The 27,144-nt window shown below is 51.0% G+C and overlaps 2 protein-coding genes across 2 annotated transcripts; one reads left to right on the top strand and one right to left on the bottom strand.

The window, feature by feature from the left end:
- Positions 1-13,146: 13,146 nt before the first annotated feature.
- LOC108864431 (cuticle protein 16.5-like) lies at positions 13,147-14,421 on the top strand. The gene is made up of 2 exons (XM_018640045.1): positions 13,147-13,152; positions 13,543-14,421. The coding sequence occupies exons 1-2, from the start codon at positions 13,147-13,149 to the stop codon at positions 14,419-14,421; spliced, it is 885 nt and encodes a 294-aa protein (XP_018495561.1).
- A 4,161-nt stretch (positions 14,422-18,582) lies between these two features.
- GckIII (Germinal centre kinase III) lies at positions 18,583-26,338 on the bottom strand. Its single transcript, XM_003744665.3, has 11 exons — positions 26,184-26,338; positions 23,011-23,086; positions 22,679-22,813; positions 21,196-21,343; positions 20,885-21,087; positions 20,563-20,739; positions 20,252-20,444; positions 19,916-20,115; positions 19,474-19,814; positions 19,284-19,378; positions 18,583-19,170 (listed from the first exon to the last, which is right to left on the bottom strand). The coding sequence occupies exons 2-11, from the start codon at positions 23,062-23,064 to the stop codon at positions 18,959-18,961; spliced, it is 1,758 nt and encodes a 585-aa protein (XP_003744713.1). The 5' UTR covers positions 23,065-23,086; positions 26,184-26,338; the 3' UTR covers positions 18,583-18,958.
- Between the last annotated feature and the right edge of the window lie 806 nt (positions 26,339-27,144).

Below are 27,144 nucleotides of genomic sequence, written 5' to 3'. Positions count from 1 at the left end.
GAATCGACGTCGCAACGCTCCCAGCAGAGGGAAGACTCACCGAGCTATCGTGGAGCTTCCCTCAGAAGGGGGCGCCAAGAAGCAAGCTCGAATCGTAAGAACGCGCTCGTTGTCTATGGTCACGGAAGTCGACAGGACATCCGAGACTTGAAGCCGGCAGAGGAATAAGCGGCTTGGAAGGACGACCTTGCTCCCGAGCGTAGGCTGCTTGAGCCTCACTCTATCCGATTCGGTCCTAGAGTCCTAGAGGATCGACGAATGACTCTCCGTCGACTGCAGGGGAATTCTGACACTCGATTGGCGTACCCGAGAGAAACATCAATATCCGCACCGAACGGCGCGAATCTGAGCCGCGACTCGATATCGCTGGCGGGGGAAATTCGGCTACGTGGAGCAGCTCGATCAGGATGCCTGAATTTCGAAGATCCAATTGAATCTCACCGCAATTTCGAGGGCGGCTGCTGATGATCTATGTACATGCATGATTCATGTACCATGGTACATGCATGTAAGGTTTTGTCAAGAGACACAGAATTGGTTCCGAATCAGAGTTTCTGTGCTTCGTAGGAGGCGGTGCGCTTCTGGGTGAGCGATGGCTCTCTTGACTCAGTTACTCACTTATCCCTGCACCCCGATTACTGGTGACGCTGACTCATTCGTCGGTAGAAAGCGATTGTCAGCTCGTTCGTCGGTCTGATTGAGATCAATCGTCGCGGACTGCGAACACCGAACATCGGCATGGAGTCAATGCGAACAATTCGCTACATCACCGAATAGGATAAAACTTTGTAGATGCAGATCCTTATTCCAGTCAACTAAAGTTTGGGTGATCAGTCGCGGATCTTGGAAAGTTTCTTTCAGGAGAGACCGAAAACTGTGAAGCAGCTAGAAACTTCCGAGAGTTAAGATTCTCCGATCAATTGTTCGTTCCTTGAATGAGAAAACTTTTTCCGAGCACTGCGTGGAAATATTACTGGATCCGAAAAGGATCAATCAAAATTCTCCTGGTTCTCTTCTCCGACCCGCGAAAGATAGATTACTTAAGTAGCGAGGTCGTTTCAGATAAATCCGCGAAATCGACAACTAAATGTGCGGATAGAAACACCCAGTGTCATGTTATTCAGATGAGAAGAAATTAATCTGGGAGTGGCCCGCTCAACTGACCGTGAAAAAGGAAAGCTTCAGGGAGGAAGCATTTTCTTCAATACGACACATCTAGCGAGGCTTCTCTTTATCAAACGCTCTGGTCGTCCCATTCGGATTCCTAAGACCCCGAGAGCCCATCTCTCTGCTCGGGTCCGGCTCATTGGGTTGTCCTGGCTTCAGGATCGAAGGGACCACAACTCGATAGCATTCCGGAACGAGCATGACATTCCAATTCGAAGCCGAACTCAATAATCTCCGTTCCCCTCTTCCTCGGTGCCGGAGAGTGATCGGCATAAATTGTTGCCTCACTCAACGAGATCATGGGGTCCATCCAGAATCCAGGTATGAAGACGTATCCACTGTCATTTTTCGCATGGCGAGCGTAGTTGCTCTGGGGACTCTTTTTTGAGACTTCGATATCTCGATGGGCGTGTGTCTCGTCGACCATGAGGTTGAAAAATGGGCGGTCGGCCCACTCGTCAGAAGACTTTGCATACGGACATTTGTCTGGCCTGTCCGCATCCGGTTATCTTCTCGTCACGAGTCACAGATACTTATTTGCAGTATCTGGGAATGGTCACGACCTCCAAAAGAAAGATTCCAGACACAGTCCTCACAGCTGCGCGTGCCGAGGCTGGAGGGATCGCAATAACTCCACGATACACTGTTCATCTCGTCACCGTCCACGGCAAGACTAATGGCCCGAATCAGTCCATCGTCCATCGTTCGAGAGTCCCCTCTGGGAACGGCCGAAAGTTCCCCATCGGGACAGAGGTCCCGTCTGGACCTTCTGTCCCTAGAGGCAGGATTGTTCGGACTCACTGCTGTAACGATCGTCGGGATTCGTCGTAATTCATCCAGCGGAGCTGGTTCCCTGTCAGTTCTGCGACCACAAGCTTTGGATTACGTCTCCTGCCTATTTCCGGAAGCTCGCCGAAACTTTAATTGGCTCCATAAGTTGATGTGTTCGACGCTGTCTCAGCTGACGCTAATCTGACGAGTAACCGAACTTTGCCAGCATCTGCAAAATTATTGGTGAACAGCATTTGATTGAAATAGAGATCGATTAATTATGCTCGGTATCAGCCTTAGAATGCGCTGCTCGTGAGAAGGGTAATGTTCCGCGTCGGCAACAGCAATTCACTTCGGTGCTCTCCACGCAGAAAACACCGCAGTGGTATTCTATTGGCGTCAGGAAACCGCACCTTGATTCAGTACGTGAATTTTTTCAGTGTGCGATCATCCGCCGGTTCGCGACGGCGTCGATTGCCACTCCTGTCTCGGATGCTTTTGTTTCTGGTGTTTCCGATAATTCAAGACATGCATTCCATATTTATTCTGTCTGAATTGCTGGCTTACATCGAATGATTAAAAAAAGCGATACTGCAGACTGCAAATAAAATCGAATTGAAAAAACGAAACCCCGATGTCGATTAGAATTCCACATAAACTTGAAGCCTGAAAAAGCCCAAACCAATTCTGTCGATGTGGAGCCGTCGCGGAGCGGACGTCAGCTCGAGACATTACTCATGTCTCCTGAAAGAGCTCATGTACACGGGTCTGTGTACATTGACTGCCTGTTTCGGAAAGATTTCAAGGCTCGGCTCCTTCCAACAATATTTGTTGCGACATCGCCTTCCTGAAAACGACACCCACACTGAGGAAGACTTTCCCAGAGATGAGAACGGGTGATCTCCTTCGAAAGAATGACATGCGGCGGTACGCAGCGGAGATTCCATCACAAACCTGACACGCGACGGATCGCTTCCGATTCCGTCCGCGGAACAATTCCGTTCATTTCGCGTTAAATTTTTTCTGTCGATGCTTGCATCATTTCTACCCGGAGCGGAGAAACGAGACTTTCTCATGTCTTTTCGCGTCTTCTTCTTTTGACTGATGAGCAGCGTGAATGTCTGTGGGGATTTTTCGTCGTGAGCCGGACCCTCATTTGGGATAGCTGACGGACGCGCTCCACCGATTCCTGGACCGACAACTCGTTTGCGCTGATTCGAAACGACGGACGAAGTAAACGACGCTCTGTATCTTCTCACTCTATCGACGCCGCTGAAAGTTTTGATATGATCGAGTCTCGCGAGCTCCAGTCTGCATCTTGGCAACGGCCCCTTGAGACCCTCTGCATTGCCTGCCGGAATAGGCAGTTCCCCTCGCTCTTCTATAGCGGTAATTAAGACGGTAAATGAGTGCTGCGAGACCAGAGGCAAAACAGCAGAGGCAACTTCATTGCCCAATTAGGAATATTGTCTCCATTCTATGGGAGAGTTGGTACCGGTTCCTGAACCCGACTCGGGCTCTAGGGCCCGAGCAGTCACGCCTTTTCTCGAACTCGTCCTCAACGCCGGCGCACGCACTGTGACCGTCAATGATACATTGTCGCATGTCGAGCCTTCGCTGGCGGCTGCTCACCGTCGAGCTCTGTCAAATCAATGGCTCCATTGAGATATTCGGTGATTCTCGTCCGAACATATTAATTTATCGAGTCGTGGTCGTCATCGGCGGCGTCGTTCTGGTCGTCGTCCGCGTCAACTTATTTTTATCAGTTTCACTCAGAAGATAGCGACCACCGCACAGGCGGCACCCAAAATTCGCGACGGTCCGAGAAGGCGTCAGCGCAGATGTTGTACGCCGCTCGTCGGCAGCGACACAGGGCACTGCGGGCTTCCATGTGTCGGATTAGCGTCGATATATCCACATCTAGACCAGCCCAGGTGGGATGATCCTGTCAAGGGAAGAAATTTAAAACGAATCATTCTTTCTCCTTCCGCAATTGAATGTTGAACTGAGTAACCAGCCAGCGGCTCGATTCGGCGTTGCGAAACATTTTGAGAACATTGAAGGTGCATTGCACCGATCTACCAACGACATTGATCGCTCGATTATATTGCGGAGGTTCTGGTGCAGAGCCTCCTTTTTCGCATGCATGCGATCGAGCTCGTCGACACGCAGACCGTCGCGAGCGCCGAAGAAGCGATGATTCCGCCGGAATGCTCAGCACATATCATTGTTGAACTTGCTCGAACAAATGAAAAGCGAAGCTCTCTGGATGAGCTCGGATGAATCTGAATGGCGATGATGGGAAGCCGGACCGAAAAAAAAGTCGACTCGCATACAGATGCGGAACCATTACTGTTTTCGAATGGAGTATGTACCGTAAGCATTTCTCAACGGTGCCGTAGACGGAACAGCGTAATTCTACTCATGGGAATTAGCGTAGCTATCACGGTACCGAGACTGAACTTCACTCCAGATATCGAGTCAGGAACACGCAATCAGCGCTAACGAGATCCCGAGGCGATACCGCTTTTTTTTTAATGCAGCCTCTCTAGATATCGAGAGAGATGGAGCAGAGACCCTGCGAAGGAAAGTCAGGTCCCAATGATTCGCCCGGGCAGAGAGAGTGTTTGACATGCTCGGGATGGAACGCGTTCCCTATCGTGATCCATCGGTTTCCGTCCGCGCGCGGAATTATTCGAGGCTCTTGGCTCGTCCATGTCGGGACGGCACGCTCTCAGCAAAAAATGAGTTCCGGAGGGAATCTTATTCGAACCTATGGCTTTGGATTCTTCTCAGTCAACCAGCCTCTTATAGCATATGGAAATCCCGGACCTGCCTAATCGGAATGGATCGTTTGCTGCCGCTGCTTTCAATTATTGTCATCGATTTTTGAATAGTAATTGTCTCCCTTTCGTTCATGGCATGTTCGCGGAGTGACAATTCTGAGTCCGTCTGTGAGTTTGACATCGGATATCTCCCTTCGAGAGTGACCAGAGAATATGGTTATCTCGTAGTCATGCTCTTCACAAGGCTGGGATTATGTAGTTCCCTTCGGATCGCTGCTGTCCAAAACTTGGCTCCCGTAGTCGATAGGAAGGTTCGTGACGCGCCCAAGAGGCCACGTGTGGATAAGTTTCGGCCGTCTGGAGCTGGTTTTCCACGGCAAGGACGGGCGAACACGGGAACAGTTGGACCAATTTGACTTTCGTCGAGCGTTCGTTCGCTTCTTCGCTGGTCGAGCGGTAATTTCGGTCGGCGAGACCAACGGCCTTCACGTCCTTGAGAGCGCAAGCCACCGCGTCGACATGGACCGAGCGAGCGAGTTCGGCGGAAGGACGCACCAAAGGACGTTCGGCAAAACAGGTCCGTCCTCAACACCAGCGGCCGGAGCCACACCGACTGACGAGGATAGATCCGGGTCTCGATGGAAAAATTATCCACAATAAAATCACGGGCTTCTTCGCCGCGCGGGTTGGCCACCGAGCCGAGGGTACAGAAACGACGTTCGCAAAACAAGGGAAGGAGAGCGTTACAGGGGAAATCAGCATAAAATAGTGCTGGGATCGAACGGTGAACATTCATCCACAACACGGAGTGGGACGTATCATTTATTATGTACACGTCGCCGAGAGCAATCATGCCTGCTTTCCGATGGTCACGTAAAATAGAGAACTGAACGCTGTTAATTGGTAGTAACATGTTGCTTCTTTCCTCGGAGCCAAGCCGGGGGGAGCGACAACGGGGAACGTCGCTCTTGAAAAATCTGTGCATTTCGCAGAAAACCTGAAAAGCGAGCCGGCTGCGGTAGGAAACTCGCTGTTTGGATGAAATCATAATTAGTCTCCCGCGATGATTAAGAGAGCAAACACGCACGGTCCGCTCGCCGTGGGATGAATCGGAGGAGAACCGATGTCCTGGGGACAATATCTCAAAATATACTGAAATTGAGTCCTTTCAACCCCAGAAATATTGTGAGAGAGGAGCGGCTTTCAGGGCGGATAAGTAACGCGTCCCGTAATTGAATCCACGGAATACGATATTTTTGTCACAGAATTAAGGTCTCCATCATTTTATCTGGACCGACCGCGACAAGTCGATCTTGTCGGGAATTCGAGTGAACATTATACCGTAGTAGCTTTCAGAGGCGTAGGCGACAATCCGAATCGAGAATCGCGCTGATAACTTCGTCGCTGTCGGTAACCCGGTTGCATCTGCTCTGATTGAAAGACCTGCTCTCCGCATCTCAACGGTGTCTTGACGTTGGCGCGTCCTTGTCGTTGCAAACTTTTCATCGCTCCACCTCCTGGCATCTTATTTAGTAGCCGCAAAGCGGAGACATCCGAGCTGGACTTCACGTCAGCCGTCGTGGAACTAGCCGTACGCATGCTTCAATGCAAATACCGTTGAGTGAACGATTAAGAGCGGCTTGACGGCCCCCTACGAAGTCAGCCGTCACTTGAGACGTCGTTGTTGAGAGCCATTTTATTGGATCGTCATCAAAACTTGAGTCGACAGCTCCTGACAGGAGCTCCTGCAGTTCGTATCGCAAGAGGGCAGGCTCGGCCTTTGAGTCTCCTCCCAGCACCGACTGAAGAAATGAGAGAAAGCCTCCCAGAGCGTCGTTGATGTTTCTAGCTGATGTACATGGACCGGAATTCTGTGGAATCCTTTCTGGCTACATCGATATGGCGGGATCCGATGAAGAAAAAAACGAATGTCGTTCATTTCAAATACACTGGCTATTGTCCTTGTTTCAACTTTTGATGGATGGAACGGAGGCGACTCCCGTATCGCTGGGCAGGGAGCCGGAAAACGAAGAAAAAAGTTTTGTTCTCTTCTACGCGGACTAAATTAACAGTATGGCATTCGTTTGCGACAGAATTCTCTGTTCTCCTCGGAGCGGACTGTGCGATCAGGCGGTGGGCCATTTCCCGATTCAAATCGCTTTCGAAACATCGATTAAGCGGCCACTCAATGATGATGGCTTCGAAGTAGATCATGAGCGTTCCGCATCATTATTTAGTCTTCGATTGAAAAATGGACACCGCCTGAACATTACTGCGGTCCTCGTTAAGGACTTTATTCTCATACACGAATAATCCCGTTGCTCCATCAGTCTTCCTCGTCGGAGTATATTTTCACAATGTTTGTCCGCATGACGCGTAAAGGATGACTCCACAGATAACTTATGATTCACCAAATAGGAGTGGTCGGGCAGCCTTACGCTCAAGCGATTCCAAACTCAGACGTGAGAGTAATGAACACATCGGGTTGACACAAGAAAATTGGCACGGGTTTTAGAGTTATTCGAGAAGCCTCCCTGTCGAGCCGAAACTGACAAGTGACGGCGCATTGCATACTCTCGCATCTAAAATCATCAATTATCCAGCGATTCATTAATTCTCAAATTCTGAACAATTAGTACTTCGGCAGTGACGAGTACGCGGCGCAAATTTGAAAAATGACTCTACCGTCTGAGCCGAACGAGCGTTACCAAACTCTTTGCGGTTCCGACGGCGCGAGGGCTTAGATTTCCATAGAGGTGGACGATGGCGAAGCCTCGCCCCAAACGTGAGGTTCGAAGGGCGCGAAAGCGACCTGATATGCAACGGACGATGCTCCTGGGACTTGCTAGCTCAGGACGACTTCGCCATGTTCGGATCGTGCATGATGTGAGGGTGTGATTTCGGAAATTTTGATTAACGGAATTATTGCGACATACATATACTTTTGTCGGTCGGCGCTTGGCAACGCGGACACCTCACGGCGAAAATTCCGGGATTACGGTTCCTCGCACCCTCCGTGTTTTTCATCCGACCCGCATTTTGGGCTGATGTGAGTGACGGATCGATTTCAATGACTTCCTACGAGCGGAAGAGCCGCTTTCGGAGTGGGATGGGTTATTTCACTTCAGGCAGAAATAGTAGAATTCTCGTAGGTGGGTCCTCCACGGCCTTCTGTCTCAAAGATCTATACCGATGGCTATTACGCGGCGTCGAGAAATCTGACAAGAATTTTGAGACCTTTGATTGTCGATCTTGCTCAAAACTCGTTACGCTTGGAAGTACACCGTACAGAGCTGAGTCGAGCCGATCATCTCATTCTCTGGCGTCCGTGGCGAAGCACACCGAGGCCACTCGGCGGTCATCGAGCAACCTATTCCACCATCGTAGATGCAATCACTGCTCCTCTGGATTACATACATGGGGCGTGATCAGAAGCCGCCAAAGAAAACTCACACAATATTGTTGTGGAATCGTGAATTCCAAGCACAGCTATGTGGGTATATTTTTCCGTAAACTTCGAGAGACCGAATCTTAGTTCATGCGACTGAGCGAAGCCGCAGATCGATCGAATTACCTTACCGGAATTTTCGCGAAAAGGGAGCCTACCAATATTCTTGTGCTGTAGCGGAATTTCGTCCTCCGAGATTCTAGGGTCGATATTATTCCTATGAACAATTCCGGGGCGCTTTTTCAGGGAGTGGGGTAGGAGCATCGGGGATCGGAACAGATTTCCCTTCGAAATTTATCCTCTCGTAATGCCCAAAAGTGGTTCGCTTCGTCAATTAAGACCTCTGCCTTCCTCCCTCCCGAAACCTAGTTTGCATACCCGGGAAGAATCCTGTCAACGTCTTCCTCAATTACTCTAATATATGCATTTGAACCCATCCCTTAAAATGAGCCCGAACGCGATTTTGTTCCCGGGTCACCTTTGCCAGGTTTGGTTCCTTCCGAGCTTGCATGCCTCGCTGAACCGGTCCGAGAAGGTCTCCCATCACAGGCTCCAGAGACTCATAGAGATATCTTTGTCGTTTGGAACTCGGGAGCTATTTAATCGCTCGACACGTTTAGGGACAGGCCTTTTCGGCGAATCCCAGGATGACTCAATTTTGTGGCCGAAGATGATCTACAATCAGACTGGTGCGTCAGGCGCACATCACGTGTGTTCCTCGAGTGGAATCGGTGGGATCCGACATGTCTAGGTATGCGCCTGCCGAGGAACGCATTCGCTTGTGAGCAAAGAAATATTTCAGGATTCCTCACCATTTATTTTGATCCGCTTAATTAGTGATAATTATTGGCCCCTGAGTGCTAATGTATCGGTCGAAGTATAAATCAAGCGTACCTCGGGGCTCAGGGATATTCATTGTGTTTCTGATTCTTACTTCACTGCGGCGCGAAACGAGGAGCACAAGGGCCTCAGGGCTGTCGAGCCTTGGCTCCTTCCAGAGTCAGCGGCTTGCGTACGCTTTGCGGCTCCTAATGTAGCATGAGCCGTTCCGGAGGAAACGAGACGGAAACACTTCTCTCGGAGAAGCCGGCTGCGGGATCCAGCCTCTCATGTAAAATACGAAGATGCGAAAACGTCCGATTTTCCGGGAACCCTGATCGTAGGAGCTCGCGTCAACCGGCTGATGGTCCTCCATATGTATCAGGGCGTCGAGTGACATGCAGGACAGTCGAGATATTTCGGACTCCTTGATCCTCCTGGGTACATCTGTTGGATGCATCCGTGCGTCGTCGGAAGCAATGTGAATAACTGTACCCGAGACGTGTGTGGTCCAGCCTGGCAAAGTTTCTCTTCGGTTCTGATTCCAGTGGGGACTCGCGGAATCCCGGCATTCGATGAAGCACCGCCTCCAGCGCTCATCAACAGACTGAATATATCGGTATATGCGGTGTTCCGGAGGGAACGGCACGGAAACACCTTGGAGCCTGCTGAGAAGGCGCGGAATCCGGAGAGCTCTCGGCTTATTGACCACGAAACCTGGAGACTACAGGATTTGTAGGTACCACTCGCCGGACGGCTGGCTTTACATCCGCGCTCTCTCCTCCCGATCAATCCATGGCTGCCGTCCTGAATCTGTGTCCAATAGAACTTTACAGCTCCTCTTCGGCAGGCTTCTCTCTCGCAAACGTCTTTCCGCCGAGAGCTCGTGGAACTATCAAATATAGAATTCGACTCGAGATAGGGCACATGGAGGTGTTTCCTCATATCTCTCTCTGGATAGTGTCTCTCCAAAATGAACACCGATGCAACCCAGCGGCTGTGTTCGAGGCGTCGTTTTCGTCGGAAGAGTATTCGATTGAATTATAATTGGAGCTGGGGCGACAATTCCTATAAGAGCTCATCATTCATCACGATTCCCGTTCGCCAAGGAGGAGCGAGATCTTTCGCAGAATTTCGAGCTCTTGACCATGCTCCACGGCACGGCACCCGGCACAAATATAGACATCATCAACATATAGAGCTCGCGGGAGTCTTGCAGATGAAGTGGAGGAACTCGACCTGGGGATCCCGAAACGAGCTCATGTTTGTGCGCAGGACTTCGTCCACAAGCCAATAAAGGATTTCGGCATCCCAGTGCTCTCCGGGAGCTTGGGATGAATCCCAGCCACGTTCAAAATACTACGCATGTTCAGCGAAGAACGAGTAGCATTAGCATCGCATCAGAAGGGTGAAAGTATTTGGTGGGGACAGGAGGAGTTTGCGCCGAAAAGCATCTCTTGCGATTAGGGTCCACAGTAGATAAGGTGCGGGAAGTGAACATTCGGCGTGCAATAGAAACCTCCATTGGGAAAAGAAACTGCATCTGGTGAACCTAGAAGTGTGAACCGTTGAAACTGCATCCAGCCTCAATTCAAATTCGCAACCCGAGTTCGGCTCCGCAAGTGATTCAGATGCTTCGGGTCATAACCAGCTCGACAGCGAACACTACTACTTCTTCGGGCGAGGGTCAATCTCCCGAAAACTGACAGACAGGTGCTCAGCAGCGAATAATTCTGAGGGAATGACGCTCTTCAAGAAACGAAAAAAAGACGTCCCGGATGGTCCCGGAGAAGCATTGACATTGGCTAGATCAAGGGAGGCCCCCCCGTCTTTGCGAAAGAGAATTTTTAATTTCTGTCGCCTCTCGTCTCTTCTTCTTTTTTCTCCGCGAAATTCGCGTCCCTGCTCAGCTTCCAGAAAGATCAGTGGATCGTAAGTTTCACCAACCGTAACAGCTCACACAAATATCTCGCTAAACATATTCATCCTGGGAGCCGTTCACTGGCGAGAAAATTCGACAGTCCGATCAAAACTGTGACGATCGTTTCGTTCTGCATCCGTTGAACGGTGCAGAATCTAATAATATTCGAATCTCCTCGATGGTCCGTTCCGACGGAGGAACCATGACAATGTTCTGAGCTCGACACTACTCCATCGCTCGAGAAGCAACAGTGTCCCGACCTCGAATAGAAAACAACCCGAAGAGAGTCATTCTGGCAATTTCGGAGATACAGAATGTAGAACTGGTGCTTGGCAACGAGACCAGATGTTGAGACCGCACGTAGAAAAGAATCGTTTCATCATTGCCGTCATCATGGAGCACAACAGGGAGTGACGGAACTTCTGACCACAGAAATACCGGCAGTGGCAAACACAATGAACACTGAAGTGTCAGATGCTCTTGATTTCGAAATTGAATCGAGAATCTCGAGCGGCTGGTGAGGAACTACGATGGCCGCTCCACTGTTGGAGCGAGAATGGACCAATAACAGAAATTTTTCGTGTCGGACGCCCGTTCACTCTTCCGCTCGTCAAACGGTCAGTCTGTCACTTCTGTTCATTTATTGCAGTATTTCTCGCGCTGTCGTTGTTGGAAAGATTCTATCTAGACACCGTCAGTCTTAAACGGTCGAATCGTCGCTCGATTTTCTGTCGATCGAAACACCGGAATCGTAATGTCCGTGGCGTTCCCTCTGGTACGTCGTTGCTTCCAGAAATTGTCACTCCAACGGAGAGCCCACACAAGCTAACGGTTCCGGCCAATTTATTTTTGTGAGAACGGAAGTTACCGAAGATTCTTCCGAATATCGAGCGGAGATCGGCAGATACGCTCGCTTAGCAGAATCTCGGGTTTTCGCGCCGTCCGGAATCTCACGTAGACTCAAAAAGCTCTCCGGCAAAATATGAACCTCGAGCATCCAAGACGAGCTCCGGGCTTCTGCCGCGATTAGCTTGTGCTCCCCCAGAATCGAGCGACGACCCCGTGGCTCAAGTGTTTCTCATTGCGAGAATCGGGAATGAGAGGAGTCCACGCCTAGATTATATTAGGAGGTTCGATTGTTTTCGGAACATCGAGGATAGCTGTCATGGAATGATGATTGGTCTTCTTGGGGCACTGGTGAGCCATTATTGTATCGTTTTTGGATCTCTTTCTGTGATAATCGGGATCAGTATTTCTGACGTCCACGGCGATTTTGTGAATGAAACAGTGGGAAAGCTACATCACGGTACAAGTTTGATTCGGTAATTGGCTCATTTCGAAGTTTTCAGATCAAACCGATGTCAGTATTCTGTTCTCCGATTCGATCAGAACAGGGACGATTTCTGTGGCTCAACAAAAACGCGCCGATTTCACGGAGAGCCCCGACTGAATGGATTTACGCTCGGATAGACCTTGGTGAGACTGAATGAGCCGGGGGATTGGAGCTCCCTGACGGGTTGATACCATCGAGATTGGGAGAACCATCATCGATGAGCCCGAGACGTTGAAAATGAAGTAGCGGACCAGCCATCGGAGCATTCTCGGTCAGGTGGGTCCTATCGCATCTGGGATATCGGCATTCGAGGCCACCTGACATCGAAGACATAAGTCCCGAGGTCCGGATCGCTCCTTTTTTTCCATCGATTCATAGGTCGATCAAATTCTAGTGGAAAGTGTCGGCGAGAATTCGGGAGCGGGACGCCCGCCATGAGCCGTGATTTCTTGCGCCGGTTTCGAGGACGCGCGAGCCTTTTTTCCTATGGCTTACTCTCTCGAATCGCCTGTGTTTCTCAGCCCAAGAGCCGAGGCTGCATTCACTGCATTCTCCAGCTCCTCCGTGGGCGATACGCGGTATGTGGGGGATGAGAAATGTTTCCGCGAATCACTGACCGAAAGACCGATTCTCGAGATCGCTCAGCGGGGAGTTGGCGGACCACTTCTGCAGTCGTCCTTCTCTGGCTGCTGCTGCTGCTGTATATGTTTGTGTATGCTGTTGTGATCACGACGAGCGTCCGAGAAAGCAAAATGCTCCTTCTGAAAGAAGTTGTTCGGTGAACCAAGGTCGAGACCGCCCTTTCCAACGGGATGGATGCCTGCCCCTGACTTCGAACGAGCCTCTATAAAATCCAGGAGGATCGAGTGAACGCCAGACTTTTTGCAAGACAGCAACAAACATGAAGGCAAGTTCCCAGAACGTCCTCGCAGAGGATGCCGCCCCTTCATCGAGCTGCGGTGTGATTGGTGTTCTTAAGAGTGCTCTAGGGAGAGTTATCGCGGGTGCGACTTCCGCTGTAAAGTGTACTCGTTATATTTTCACGAACAGCAAGGCCCGAAGTTCCTTGAACTTCGTAGTCACGCTCTCTTTCGGTTGTTCGGATCTCGCGATCTGTGGATAAGTTATCCGGGATAACGTTGAGTCGGAGTCATCGGACGATGACGAGCATTGGATTTGCTACTGAGACGACTCGCATGTTCATCGCAGGGGGTTTCTCCCGAGATCGGGGCCCCGAGGGGAGAAATTTGTATTCGGGTCGTCAAACCTTGTTAAAATGAGTCCATGTTCTTAACAGGCTTTCGTCTGCGTTGCCGCCCTCGTCGCCGCCGCCCACGGTGGAGTGATCGCATCCACTGGATCCTCCTCCCAGTTCCGGTCCGAGGATGGACTCGGAAACTACAACTTCGGATACGACGAGAACCACTCGACCGGAGGATCCTTCCGTCGTGAGTCCGGCAACAACGTCGGAGTCAAGGCCGGATCTTACGGACTCCGTGACATCGACGGACGCGTCCGTGTCGTGAACTACGTCGCTGACGGCGCGGGATACCGAGCAGCCATCTCTACCAACGAGCCTGGAACCGCTCCCTCGGCCCCTGCCGCCGCAGCCTACAACGCCGCGCCCGCTGTAGCTGCCGCCGCCTCCTACGCCGCCCCTGTTGCCGTTGCTGCTCCCGCCTACGCTGCCCCTGTTTCCGTTGCTGCCCCTGCCTATGCCACCCCTGTCGCTGCCCGAGCCTACGCCGCCCCCGTCGCCCACGCATACGCTGCCCCCGTCGCCCATGCGTACGCTGCCCCCGTCGCCCATGCGTACGCTGCCCCCGTCGCCCGGGCGTATGCTGCCCCCGTCGCCCACGCGTACGCTGCCCCCGTAGCCCACGCGTACGCTGCCCCTGTTGCCGTCGCTAAGGCCACCTCTTACTCCTCTGCCGTGAACCACGGAACTGTGCACGCTGCCCCCGTCGCCGTCGCTGCTCCCGCGGTCGCTGCTTACGCCGCTCCCGTTGCTCACCATGTAGCTGCTCCCGTCGCTGTCGCAAGAGCCACTTCTTACTCATCTGCTGTCAACCACGGAACCTTCCATGCTGCTCCTGTTGCCTACGCCGGACACGTCGCTCACGGCGTCGCCGCCCCTGTGGCTTATGCTGCCCACCACGCTAAAGTTATCGTTTAGGAAGTTAATGTTGTTTTGACATCTCCCACGGTTGTGTATAGACAGAAGGATGGACAGGGGGTGGGTTGCACTAGTGTAACTCAGTTTTCCTATGTAGAAAAGAATAAACGAGCTTTCCCATGAATGACAACCTTATGTTCCACTTCGAGCTCATGCATTCGATCAGCTCACTCGTCGGTGAAAGGCTCGCACTCTGTCATGGTCGAATGGAAGTTCCTGGTTCATCCTTGATGGAGAGAGCATCACCATGATTTTTTATCATTTCCGATCACCCGGGACGCTGCAGCCCATGGGACTGAAGATGAGCTCCTCCTATACCGGGAAAGAAGAGTAGCCGGGAGTCCCGCCAAATGGAGGAAACCTTTCAAGGGAATAAGAACTGCAGTCCCATGATAAGCGGTTTCTCCGTTCAACGAATTACTCCGTCGTTGCGACATGAGGGTTTCGATTTGAGCGGACCAAGACCTGTGAAGCTTCGCTCAACGGACCTCCTGACATTGCAGGGCAGAACAGATATGAGCTTTTTTCATCGCGAACACCCGCTCGTACAGCAAAGCATCCGAAGGCGATGAGTTCAATGGCATGATTGCTTGCGATCGCGCACAGAAAATCGATTCCTAAGAGCAACTTCACGATGAAGCAAAAAACAATCGTTCCTGACATCGGCAACAAGACCAATTGCCGAAAATGCTCAATCGCTCATGTTTTCGTACGGCAGATGACTGCTGCTAACAATATCTGATCGACCTTGGACGTAAGCGCAGCTGGCTCGGTGCAAATACTTCTGCTTAGGTCTTCGTGCATCGGACAAGAGAGATTGGATTCGGCTATCATGAACTGGTTCCATTACTGTTCTGAAATCAGGCTGAAATCACCACCAGCGATGAGTAATGATTCGGCTTGATTGTGGAATAGCAAGAGACCGAAACTCGTTCCTCCCCGGAGGGGAGAAGGTTTCGTTCGGTCGAAATGTTTCAATTATCTGTGCCGGAGACTCGACGAATACTCGATTCTCATTCATAATATATCAATCATATAATTGCAGCCGGAGAGCCCACGAGGTGCGCGAAAACTGGTTTCTTCTCCGATAATCAAACGTAAGGAGCATATCATCACTGGAAGGCGCGTCTAGGGACGGGGGGAACCAGGGCACAAGCTCCGGGCGCCGATTCCAAGGGAGCGCAAAATCGAATTTTCTTGCCCCCTCATCTGAGTTCGGACATTCGAACCCGGAATCCATTCCAATACAGCGCACACCGGAGTCCACTCAAGAGATAGTTGAGCTCCCGTCTTTCGAAACGTCAAGGATCATTCTGATTCGGTCAGTTCGATTATAGCACTGTTCTCCCCGGATATATACGCTCCCTGTCCCCCAGGGGCGTACGCAGAGCCATGCGGAGACCCTATCTAACTCCCCTCCCCCACCCCCGCCGACAAAAATCCTGTGTACGCCAGTGCTGTCTCCGTCTCGCGGCGCGGATACCCCTCCCGTGTCTAAGCGGTGATAGTCAAGAATTGCTGGGGAACCACTCAACTTCATCATAAAATACTGTAGGGGGAATGTCTTTCCCAGTCTGCGAGACACTGCTCACGATTGCCACTTCCGTCGTCAGCTCCGAGAGTGCTTCCACCAAAACGGAGCATTCTACCTCCAAGCGTCAATGGGTCAAGAAAGACGGACCGATTGCTCTATGATGAGCATAGGGAGGGAAAGAACAAGATGATCGATTTCGAAGCCTGAATCATCACCTTTGCTCGGGTGAGAGCTCGTGAAGTAATACTTCGAACCTACAGTCATGCGTATGACTGAATTCATTGTATTCTCTCTAGAGGACAAAGAACGCGAGACGAGGGGGCGCATTTCCGTCCTCCGCCCTGGGCGTCAAAAAGGCTAGGCACGCCACTGCCATGATTTCGTCTGCCGAAAAATCGCTCGTACCCGAAATTCTGAGGTCTTAGACTGAGCCCGACTCAAAACTGGTCGAAATCGATGTGGTAGAAAAAGCGGGCTTCCGATGTTACTTGGTACCAGGAAGATTGCTGATCGCGATCATGATGATAGATGCTGACGATGTCGATGATGGCCGCGACGGCGCTGATAATGGGGATTGCGATCCCGAAGCCGGCGAGACTGACCAGAACAACAACGTCGCCGCCGACCTTGAGCGTATTACGGATACAGTATCTAATTGCTCCGGCGCAGGACGATTTCAACAAGATGATGAATGAGATACAGTATCACCGGAACAAGAAACGCCAGACACTTTTTTGCTCCTCGTCTCAGAGACGTCGAACATTTAATGCAACAGTGTTTCTGCGCGTCGAAAAAATCTGCTCTGATTGAGTGCTTTCGCGTTCTCGTTCTTCCGAGAATCGGGGAGGTTTAGATTTCTCGGAGCTTCCGTGTGGTAAGTCACACAAGGCAGGAAATCTGCGGTCCCAGATGCCCGACAGCGCCACAGTCCCCAGATTAGTTCTCCGGACCCATCCGATTTCGGATCGCTCTCTGCCACTACCGGTCCCGCTCTGGGTCGATTTCCCGGATGGCGGCGATGGACTTCCAGTCCTCTCAATGTGTTCGGATCAGTATCGAGATCGTCGAGGTGGAGGGCCACGAGCTCCTGGAGGCGATTCCCTTGATTACCTGGAGGATTCAGGAAGTCCCTACAGCCCGGCGTGTGCCTAACCGCTCAGAGATGCTCATATCTTAGAACGTGCTCAGCTTTTTTCTCTGAGTCAGCTATTCTCGATTCCTCTCCTGCTGGATAGAATTCGCAGCAGAGCTCGGGATCCCTCAATCAGATTTTGTTACTTGATTGTATCAGAGGGATGGACGTGAAATCGTTTACTTCTTATCATAGATGAGCACGACACCGGGACTGTGTGAAATCGAGGGGCCGATCGGGAGGACGGAGCCTGGGAGCCCGTCAGAAGACGAAATTTCGAGGGAATTACCTTTTTGACCGAGAAGTCGGATGCTCGTTGGCAAGCTCGCTCTCACTGATAAGCATCCCACGAGCTGTCCGTCCCGATATTCCGTTCGAGTGGGACCGGCATCTCCTTGGAGGACGTTCAACTGGCGAGGAATCCACTGTTCTCAACCAGGCATGTGCGAGACAAGCATACGGGAAACGGGTATCTAGAGAATGGGCTCATACAGGGCCTAATCGTTTCGAGGCTCGGACGGAAGAAGAATTAAAACACCACAGCTGTTGTCGTATTGAATTGTTCGTTTTATTGCACAGGATTTGACCCTATTGCATGGCTCTGTGAATTATGTTCCAGCAGTTTCTAAAATATCTTCTCTTCATTTTATGAGACAAATATTCGGAGCGCGTAACCAATCCGAAATTCGCGGGATCAAGACTAAATTCTCCTTCCCAAATCGTGCGCACGAATAAATTAAGAGTCGGTCGTTTGAGGGAACCCAACCGCAGCAGTTCATCTCTTCCGGAAGTCACTGAGCTCCGCTGAGCTTGAAGAGCTGCCGGCGATCACAATTCGAATACGTCGAAGCCTCTAAAGCACGGTTTCTGTCTGGAGAGAACCTTAGTCAGCCAGGTTTTTGGGTCGCTCAGCTGTCGGAATGTTGGAATTCAGACTCATCTAGACTCGCTGGGTTCATCGAATCGGAAAGAATCTAGACTTTGGGAAGCCTGATTTCGGACCAAGACCAATCTGATGAGCTCTCCGGCTTGATATTACACCCGTTTCGAAAATGGAGATGAAAACTGCAGCCGAAGAGCTCTAGTCACTTAGTTCGAGAGGGTTCCGACGATACTCTATTGAATATGCATTAGGTAGCGGAGTCCATACGTAGGATTCAATGGCTTGGTTGTGAATGCAACAGCTCCGATTTTCACAGGAAGGCACTTGCAAGAGGAAATTTACAAAAAACGGAGCAGCATTACATCGTCAGGTGATGCCTCCTATCTCTGTCCGAGGGAACCTCGCTCTCCAATAACTCCCTCAAATACCAGGGAGAAAGAGGGTCCATGACAAGGATTCGATTTTATCTCTGGAATGATTTCGAGGCGAGAAATCTCGCTTAAATCCTTCTCGAAAAATACCCCACCTCTATTCGTAGCGGGGGAAATGATCCGCGAAAGCGGCTCCCCTCCCCTTTTTACCGATTGTTCATATGGGGTCGTATGGTGGAATGATGATGCAGCAGCGACGAAACGTCCGCCTCGAGCCGAAGATCTGCACCCGGTACTGTCCTCTGGAGGGCTTCCGCGTGAGATGGCCGTCGTTTCTATACCTATCGAACTAGCTGACGGATGATAGAATTTCATTTTTTTTACAAAAATATAGCTCGAGATAAGATGCAACATTGACAGACAGACAAACTGCACTGCCACTCATATGTGTATCGCCTATGATGGTTTGCCATCGTACACGCCGCCAGCGCGTCATGAAACTAAGTGTTCTCTGACTTCGAATAAATAACTCGCAACGCTTCCGAATAACGTTATACAGACGTTCTCTCTCCCATCCTGGTTGGGAGCCGAGTCGTCCCATTATTCGAGACCATCATCTACATTGGCTGTACATTGTAGAGCAGCTCGTCAAGTTTATAACCAGGCTGCTGCGGTAAGAGTCGGTGTAACATCTCCTTCAAAAAAAGGCCACTGACTCCTGGACACGTGAGTTCGGCACGCTCAAGGTCGGTTCGGAACTCGTCGAGAACTGCCTTCGAAGTATTTTGGCGTCTCTCCAGTGACGCCAAGATTGGCACTATGGGCTTTCCTGGAAATTTTCGGAAATAGAGTATTGATCCATGATTTTTTTGCAACGCCTTCAGCTGTCGGAGAATCGAAGGAGAAAATCGACCCGGATTGCTCTTAAACAGCATTACTCACCACTTAAAATAGATGTTTTAGTGGGAGGTGGAACCATCTTGATGGGGTGTGTTGGGGTCGCTATATGCGACTGGGGCGAAACCAAGGACCGATCTCTGAAGCGGGAAGTGACACATTCAATGAACACATGTCTCGTACACGTGGTGGGACATACATATAAAGAATGATGATCTTCTCTATCGAGCCCCACCTTTCTCTCTCTCTGACGGGTGAGACCAGTGGTCGATCTAGAGACCTTTCTTTGACAGGAGGGGGTGCGACTGTTGGGCGATCCTTCGATACTAAAGGCACCTGCTTCTCTTTCACGGGAGAAATCATGACCGGCTTCTCTTTCATCGGCGAGCCCAACGACGGTGGGCCAGATTTTTCCGCAGATGCCCGAGCAGGCGATCGCACAGGAGGGCCCTGAGGTGGCAAATGAGGATGTGGGACGTGATTGCTGTGTGTGGGTGGAGGTGGCGGCGCACCCCGCTCGGGAGATTGCAACCCCAAGCTATGACGATTTGCTATCCGCGCCGCTGCGGGTAGGTTCTGAAAATAATAGGGCTCGAAATGAGATTCGCGATCATTAAACCGTCTAGAGAGAGGCCGTCAACGAGTAATACGGATTACACCTCGAATTTAGAAGCTACCTCTCTAAGGGGCGAAGCTGCCGGAACGCTCCGCGGGACATGTTGAACTTTCGACTGCTCGGCCTTCGATTGAATCGGAGTAGGCTCGGTCGGAGTTTCTGTCACGAGCGGAGGATTTTTTATTGTACCAAGGTCCCATCTCAGAGACTTCCAGGTGCCCCCTGAATCCAGATCTCCATTGCCGTCATGACTTGAATCACCTGCAACCGAGCAACCAGTCTTGAAACGAAGAACTTGGAAATAGCGCCCGATATTCAAGTTTCCCGGTCGTGGCTCCTGTGTCAACTTCGAGGCGAGCACCCTGATAAGAATGCTCTGTAGCATCGATTAGTTCACCATTATCATTGCCGTTGCCATCGGAGTCGTCCGAGCTTCCTTCGCCTCCGTTCGCCTTCCATAATTTGTACTTGTCTATCAAATCGATTAGGTACGAATTCTTCTTGGCTTTCCGAACTAATGGGTGCTTCAGGAGATCTCGAGCCGTCGGGCGGTTTTCCGGCTCTTTGTTGAGGCACGCCTCGACGAATTCCTGCGAGATAATTAATTGTATAAGATTCAAGTGCCCGAGAATTCCCAACGCATCCCTGCACAGCCCAAAAGCCTTTCCGAAATGACCGGTATGCTCGATTGATTCTTCGGGATTTTACCTTGAAAGGCTTTGAGTAGTTCCCCGTCAATTGAGGTGGATTGTTTTTTGGAATGAGAAACAGGACACGCATTGGATGCAGCTCGGAATGTGGGGGCTCGCCCTTTGCGAGTTCGATGGCTGTGATGCCCAGGGACCAAATGTCGGCTTTGGAATCATATAACGATTGTTTGATGACCTGTAATAGTGAGAACACGATCGACGTCAGCAGAAGATTGAAATCCGATGGACCGAACCATCTCATCCCGCGCTCGCGTTGAAAAATCACGGGACGGATTTTTCCGCTCTCATATTTTTTCGGTGTTCCGAGCCGCGTGGCCTACCTCGGGAGCCATCCAAAACGGTGTACCGACGAACGTGTCTCTCTTCGAAGTGGTGGATGTGAGTTGTCCAGCGACACCGAAGTCGGCTAGCTTGACATCGCCTTGCTCCGACAGTAACACATTTGCCGCCTTGATATCCCGATGCAGTTTCCGCTCGGCATGGAGATACTCGAGACCCTTGAGAACTTCACGTAGGATAATGGCTGCGAGGAAACAGGCTCGGGTTAGGATTCAGCAGAGAGTCAAGTATCGCGAAGATATCACAAGATTGAATCAAGCTCCAATATTACCCAAATGCGGAGAATACTGACCGATGTGAAGTTCTTCGAAGCGAGCTGCCTTCATGAGGTCGAGGGCACTCCCCCCACCCAAATATTCCATTATGATCCATAGTTTCGACGCTTTTAGGTGCGATCCGTAGTAACGAGTCACGTACGGTGAATCACATTGCGATAGAACCTGTGGAATCAATCGATACTTATTGATTCCTGCGATTCTTTGCGAGCTCGAGCCCTCCGATCGCTCGGAGGCGGGCCTTTGGTTCACCTGGTCAGACCGCAGCTCAAATGAGCTCGGCGTCAACGTACGACCACACCTATTGATAATTTTCTCCCTCTTCGGGGCGTAAAACAAGCGGACGTGGAAGCGCTCCGCGTAGATTGAGATTTGGAAAAGCGGGGCGAAGCCAATAAAAAAAAGTGGTCCCCACCGGACGATCGGTCCATCGACTTCATTCCGCCAACCCGCCTAAAACGCATGCAGATCTTGATCCTCGTGGAGCGCATTGCGCTCGAACTGATCGATCGGGAGGGAGAATTGTGGGATTAAATCCTCACTCCCAGACAGCGGGTTGGATCCAGAAATTGATCAGGGCGATGGTCGGCACGCTCTGTGGACTGATGATGAACAGGCGGAAAAAAACGAACTAAACATGGATAGATAGACTGACGGGTGCGACTGGCAAAAAAAAGACACACGCGAATGCACCAGCGGCCAGGCGGTTACCGGCGATTCATGACTTAACAATAGACTCCACTGATCATGCCACCTCGCTGTCAATCCGCCCGCCGCTGAAACCAAGCAAAAAAGCGACCGAATTTCTCACGAGTCGGTGTTTTCTCATTTAGACATCCCACCGGATGTGCTCGGCACGGAGGACTCTCGATATTTATGCAGAAAAAACTGGCGTGCCCACTCTCGTTATGGCTTCTTGGTTTCCAACGTTTTCGGTGAGTCATCCGGTAACTTCCCAGCCCGACCGACGGATTGAGCGGTACGACGACAATTAATCGGTAATTAGCCAGCGTTCACCCGAACGTTGTTGGAGGATCCTCACGGATTCGTGACCATTCAAAACTCAGGGCTTCACGGAATTCGTGACCATTCAAGTCTCAGAACTTCACGGTAGATTATTATTACCCGACTCTCAAAAGCGTGGATGCGCTGATCGAGATTCCTCTACATACATACACAGATCGTGCGCAGTACGAACCCAGACTTTCTAGGCTTCTCCGAGCGATTGTGAAAAACTCGCCGGAACACAGTCAAGCGCGTCTCCGGATGAGCTCATACACTTGAGATTCGAGCTTAGCTATACAAATGTCTCGCTTGGTTCGACCTGTGGGCGTATTATTCGGGAGCGCCTTATAAGTGGGAGCTTCGGTTGCCAGCGCTGCTCCACAAGTGATTCAGTCTAGGGATGTGTTCCGAGCGTTGCGATGCTGACGTCAAAGCAATGCGTAGTAACGTAAGAAGCGCGTCGACCTTGCAATACTCGAATAGATCGACCCTCACCTGAATCTCTTGTTGGATGTCCTCAATCTCGTCTTCGGCTTCTTCCAAATCGATGATTTTGATCGCAACAACGCGCTGGGTCTTGCGCTCGATGCCTTTGAATACTTCCCCGAACGACCCTTTGCCGATCCGCTCCTGGAAAACGACAATATCGGATCAGCGTCTATGGAGCACATCTTCTGTAAACGGCCCACAATTAGGGTATCTGCCCCGGACCCTTAGATTCTGGATTATCTAGTTCTTTTAGAGATTCTAAGTATTCGAGTCTGATCTGAAGGCTTGTACGATGGTTTTTCAGGTGAGACTCCTTCCATTCTATCTCGTGAAATTACCTGCTTGCTGAATAGAAGTTCAGGATCGGCACCTCCTGACCCGAATGAGGCCATGGCGAAGGCCTACGGACCCGCCCTGGAAGATACTTTTTCTTTAATGGAATAGTGAGAGTGGGCGAAGTTAACTGCTAACCCTCATCGGATTTCCGAGCATCGTTCGCCGGGTCTCCGCGAAAGCGTACCACATTTTACACATAAGCTGAGCTACGTTGCCATATTAGACTGTCTGCATATCAATGAGCTCCGGAGGGCTTTCGTCGACGACAGAACATTCCATCGTAAACTCCGCCACAAGAAGCGTGACCGCCTGATAAGTCGAATTCTGATGAGGCTCGATCTTAACTGGTGAAAGCTGATGTTTTTTTTGGAGCAAATGAGAGAAAAAAACCTCTGTTCCAACGAACGAGGATCGTGGGACGGATTCGTGTATTCACAAGGGAGAGAGAAGCGAACGGAAAAGGGTCAGGTATTGAATTAGGCGTCTATCTGGAATAATGGAATGCTCGTCGCGGTCGCCGGACGATACGTAGTTAACAGATGAAATGGAAAAAGACGTAAAAAGAGGAGACACCGTTGAGCGCTGATCTGAAAAAATGCCTTTCTCGACAAGGAGATAAGGCTTCTCCGCCAATTTTTTATGGGAATTTTTCCTGAAGCCAACATCAGACCGGAGTCTGGCTCCGCGATGAGGCTGACGTCGTCCGTGTCGTTCCGACCGCGTGGAACTGACACTTCTACCCACAGACAGGCAAAACTACAGACAAACGCACGACCGTTCGCACAGTGACGGCCGTGGTGGAAAAGGAAACTCGATTGAAAGGAATAGCGACCAGAACCACGACCAAAGCAAACATCAAACGGCAAAACGGGCACTGACTGACTGTTCGGCTGACTGGATAACTGCTTGGTACGAAGACTCAGCTTCAATTTTTGGGACGGCAAGTTCCATTCGGGTCTCTTCGTGAGAGTCGAGCTCAAGATCCGAGATCGGCAAAGATCAGGATATGAACCCCAGGCTATAGAACCATTCCTCGACTCTTCGCGGACTGCGACGGATAATTCCACTCAATACGAGCCCAAATGAGGGCCGTCGAGCTCTGCGGCAAAACCGATAAGTTATCCTCAATCCTCAGTCTCGTAGGGTGACTAGATTCGATCTGCCGTGCTTCTCATTTCGTTCAATGTGCCGTGAAAATTATTCGAAACCTGACTTTCACGGAGGCCCCCGGTTCGAGAGAGGCATGAACGACCTCCGGGAAGCGGGAACTGCGCACAAGCATGCTCCTCCTCGCCGTTCTTCTGCGAAGCTCCCAAAGTGAAGCACGATTCGACCGGGAAAAGTCGCAGAATAATCACACCGCATATTTCGATCGCAGCTGGATTCGACCGAGTTTTCACGCTACAGCTCAATAAACACAAACGATTTCGAACGGCGATTACGAACAAACGAGCTCATGGGTCAGAGGTCTCTCGATTCACGCAGCAGTCGCCAATCGGTCCTTTTTTGTCTCGTCTCCTCTCTTCAAGCAGAACATCGGATGCAGCCGTCAAGATCCGTCGATTCTCCGGGAGGGCAGCCGGTCGATCGGACATAGTTCGAGGTATCATTCAGAACGTTTGAAAATTTCCAAGTCTACCTCCACCGAAAGGGTCGGACTCTCTCCATGCCCGCTTCGTCCTTATCGATTCGTCCGTCTATGGAGCTCATCGTTCTGAATCTGGTTTTCCCCCTTGATGTTCCCTCTGCGCCACCCACCGATGCCTCCGGGAGATGTTCTGTGAGACTGTTGCGCAAGGATTGAGCACGAGCGCGAGGAAGAGCCAGCGCGTAATCAGTCCGACGAAGCCCCATCGTTGGAATGAGATCATCCGGATTCGTGTCGTCGAAATTCTGCATTTTTGGCTCGGCACGCTATATATCCAATTTATCGCTTTGCTGAGAATAGTCAGGGAATATCTTGCTCCCCGCCCACAGAAGACACTCCGACGCAGATGCTAACATCGCACGCGACATGTATCCGAGCTCAATTTCCCATGGGATGCCGAGTGATGTGCTCATGCTCGATAATTGAAGCGTGAGCACATTCCCAGAAAGACTTCCGGTCCATGAAAATTCAATAAGATCGAGACAGCGCTTGCAACTGCTACTGCCTCACCACGTAGTCAACCGATGGCCTACAGTGGAACACGTATCCGGCTGACTGGATATAGTTTGAAACCAAACAATAACCTCATGACTCGCGTCCCACCGGGGCTTTCATAGTTCCCCGATGGATTTATCACCGGAAAGACGTTTTTCCCAGCTGCTAGTGTCACGTAATGGTCAGGTGAACAGAGAGCCACGAGCGAAAATCCCAGTGAATCAAACTTGCCATTTACTCCATAGTCAGAGTCATACTCCCGGGTGAATCCAACATTTTCTGGGGAGGCCCTCTACGTTGACAATTTCATTACCTTCACCATTCATACGCAGCCTTTTCGGGGTTTCGTTTAACCTCAGTCGAAGCTCTCGTGTTCTCTGCAGTGAGCCGAAGACTAGTACATATTTCAGAATATTTTCGATAGTCTCGAATTCTCTCGCTGGGATTCCATCGTCATTCCAGAGCAGGTGGAGCGGTGTATTGATAGGGAAGAACTTCTGCGATCTCAACTTCTCCATCGTTTCTGACGGCGGTTCGCTCAGACTGAGAATAGAATCGTCCCTGAGTTCGGGAATCCGCTCGCAGATCTACGCTCGCTGGCCAGGACTAGGAGAGTTCGCGTGTGGTGTCGAACACTTGCCCTCGCACTGACCGCTGGCCCGAGAACAGCAGAGCAGCTGACTACTACCTCGACTCGATGAGGATACTTGCAAGAGATCTCTGCAGCCGAATCGTCGGCGACGATACGGGGTACGCATTTGACAGCAGAACACAACACATTTTCGCCTGTCAAAAAGCCGTCAACCGTCAAAGGGGGTCAACCCGGACCGCAAGGATGGCAGAAAGGCTAGCAAGCAGCCTCATGAGCCCAGCGCGACGGCTCGATTTCTGAGACTACGCCGACGCCTCCCAGAGATCGTCGGATCTCTCGAACGGCAGGCAGTCGCTCCGTGAGCAGAAATTTTCCGAGACGTTCATTGCTGTTGTCACTGTACGAGAAAGATACTGTTCAAGTGCAGAAAATCAAACTACCTCCTTATTCCATCCGTCGAGCGCGGGTCGTCGTCGTGGTAGAACTCACGTCACACATGAGAGCCAGGTTTTGAGCTGCACACCTCACAACCGCAACCGACTCACGCCGAGACACGTTCAACAGAAGTCGGCTCCGAAAACTTCATACAATATCTAAAGAGAGCCACGAACTGTTGTGGTGGCCGGGGCGAAGGCAAAACATAGAAACTTGCATCCTCTCCTCTCATCTGCTGTCGTTTGAGCCGCTGCCGTCGCCGCCTTCGCCGCCGCTGCGAGTTGACATTCGAACATGAAGTTCCCTAGAGACCCGAGAGCGCCGTTTCCGAGGAATGCAGGAACATTATTGGATTAGCTGGCGATCCTCGGGGACGCCGGGAAAGGTACAGGATGGCATCCTGAGGGGAAATCCTTATGCTAACCCTTCGAGGTCCATGAAAGCTGCAGACGATTGCTCACCGAGCGCTGAAGATGATGATCTCTGCTTGAAACAAACGTATTTTCAAGTATCCTCCCAGACCTCTGACACTTTTGACAGGGGCACAACGTCATCCCGAAGATTGCAGGGAGACAGTCTCTCGGTACTTTGTCATCCCTCCGAAGACTTGTCGCCCGGAGTGCCCTCTGGATACCATCACTGTCGGAGCGGGGCAGTAGCGGTCCTCTCTGACGAATCGTAGGCTTACCGGAGAAGTCTCCATTCGATTTTCGTTCACGACGGTATCCTACGGGCTTCGAGCGAGATGTCGTTCTGGGCACTTCCAGAATACCAGGGGAATCTATCGGATAATCATTTCGTGTGGTATCGGTCATGGGTTCCAGTTTTGTTCTTGCAGATAACCGAGCGGAGGCGTGGGCTCATCTTAGGAAGCCCTCCGATTCCCGACGCTACAGCGCGACTTCCCGAAAACGACGCGACGCACTCCAGTATCTAAAGGGCAGGGGAACTCGACAACGATGTATT

The sequence above is a fragment of the Galendromus occidentalis genome, unplaced genomic scaffold (genome assembly GCF_000255335.2).
Source record: "Galendromus occidentalis unplaced genomic scaffold, Mocc_1.1 scf7180000077471, whole genome shotgun sequence".
In the NCBI taxonomy this organism is placed as follows: domain Eukaryota; kingdom Metazoa; phylum Arthropoda; class Arachnida; order Mesostigmata; family Phytoseiidae; genus Galendromus; species Galendromus occidentalis.
The sequence above is the reverse complement of the archived record's forward strand: the minus strand, read 5'-3'. Positions and strand labels throughout refer to the sequence as shown.

Coding starts and splice junctions, on each gene's coding strand:
- GckIII (XM_003744665.3), bottom strand. CDS start 23,064: ATGGCCTCATTCGGGTCAGGAGGTGCCGATCCTGAACTTCTATTCAGC. Junction 19,815..19,915: donor CAGCTTCGCCCCTTAGAGAG/GTAGCTTCTAAA, acceptor TATTATTTTCAG/AACCTACCCGCAGCGGCGCG. Junction 19,171..19,283: donor TAAAACATCTATTTTAAGTG/GTGAGTAATGCT, acceptor GAAAATTTCCAG/GAAAGCCCATAGTGCCAATC.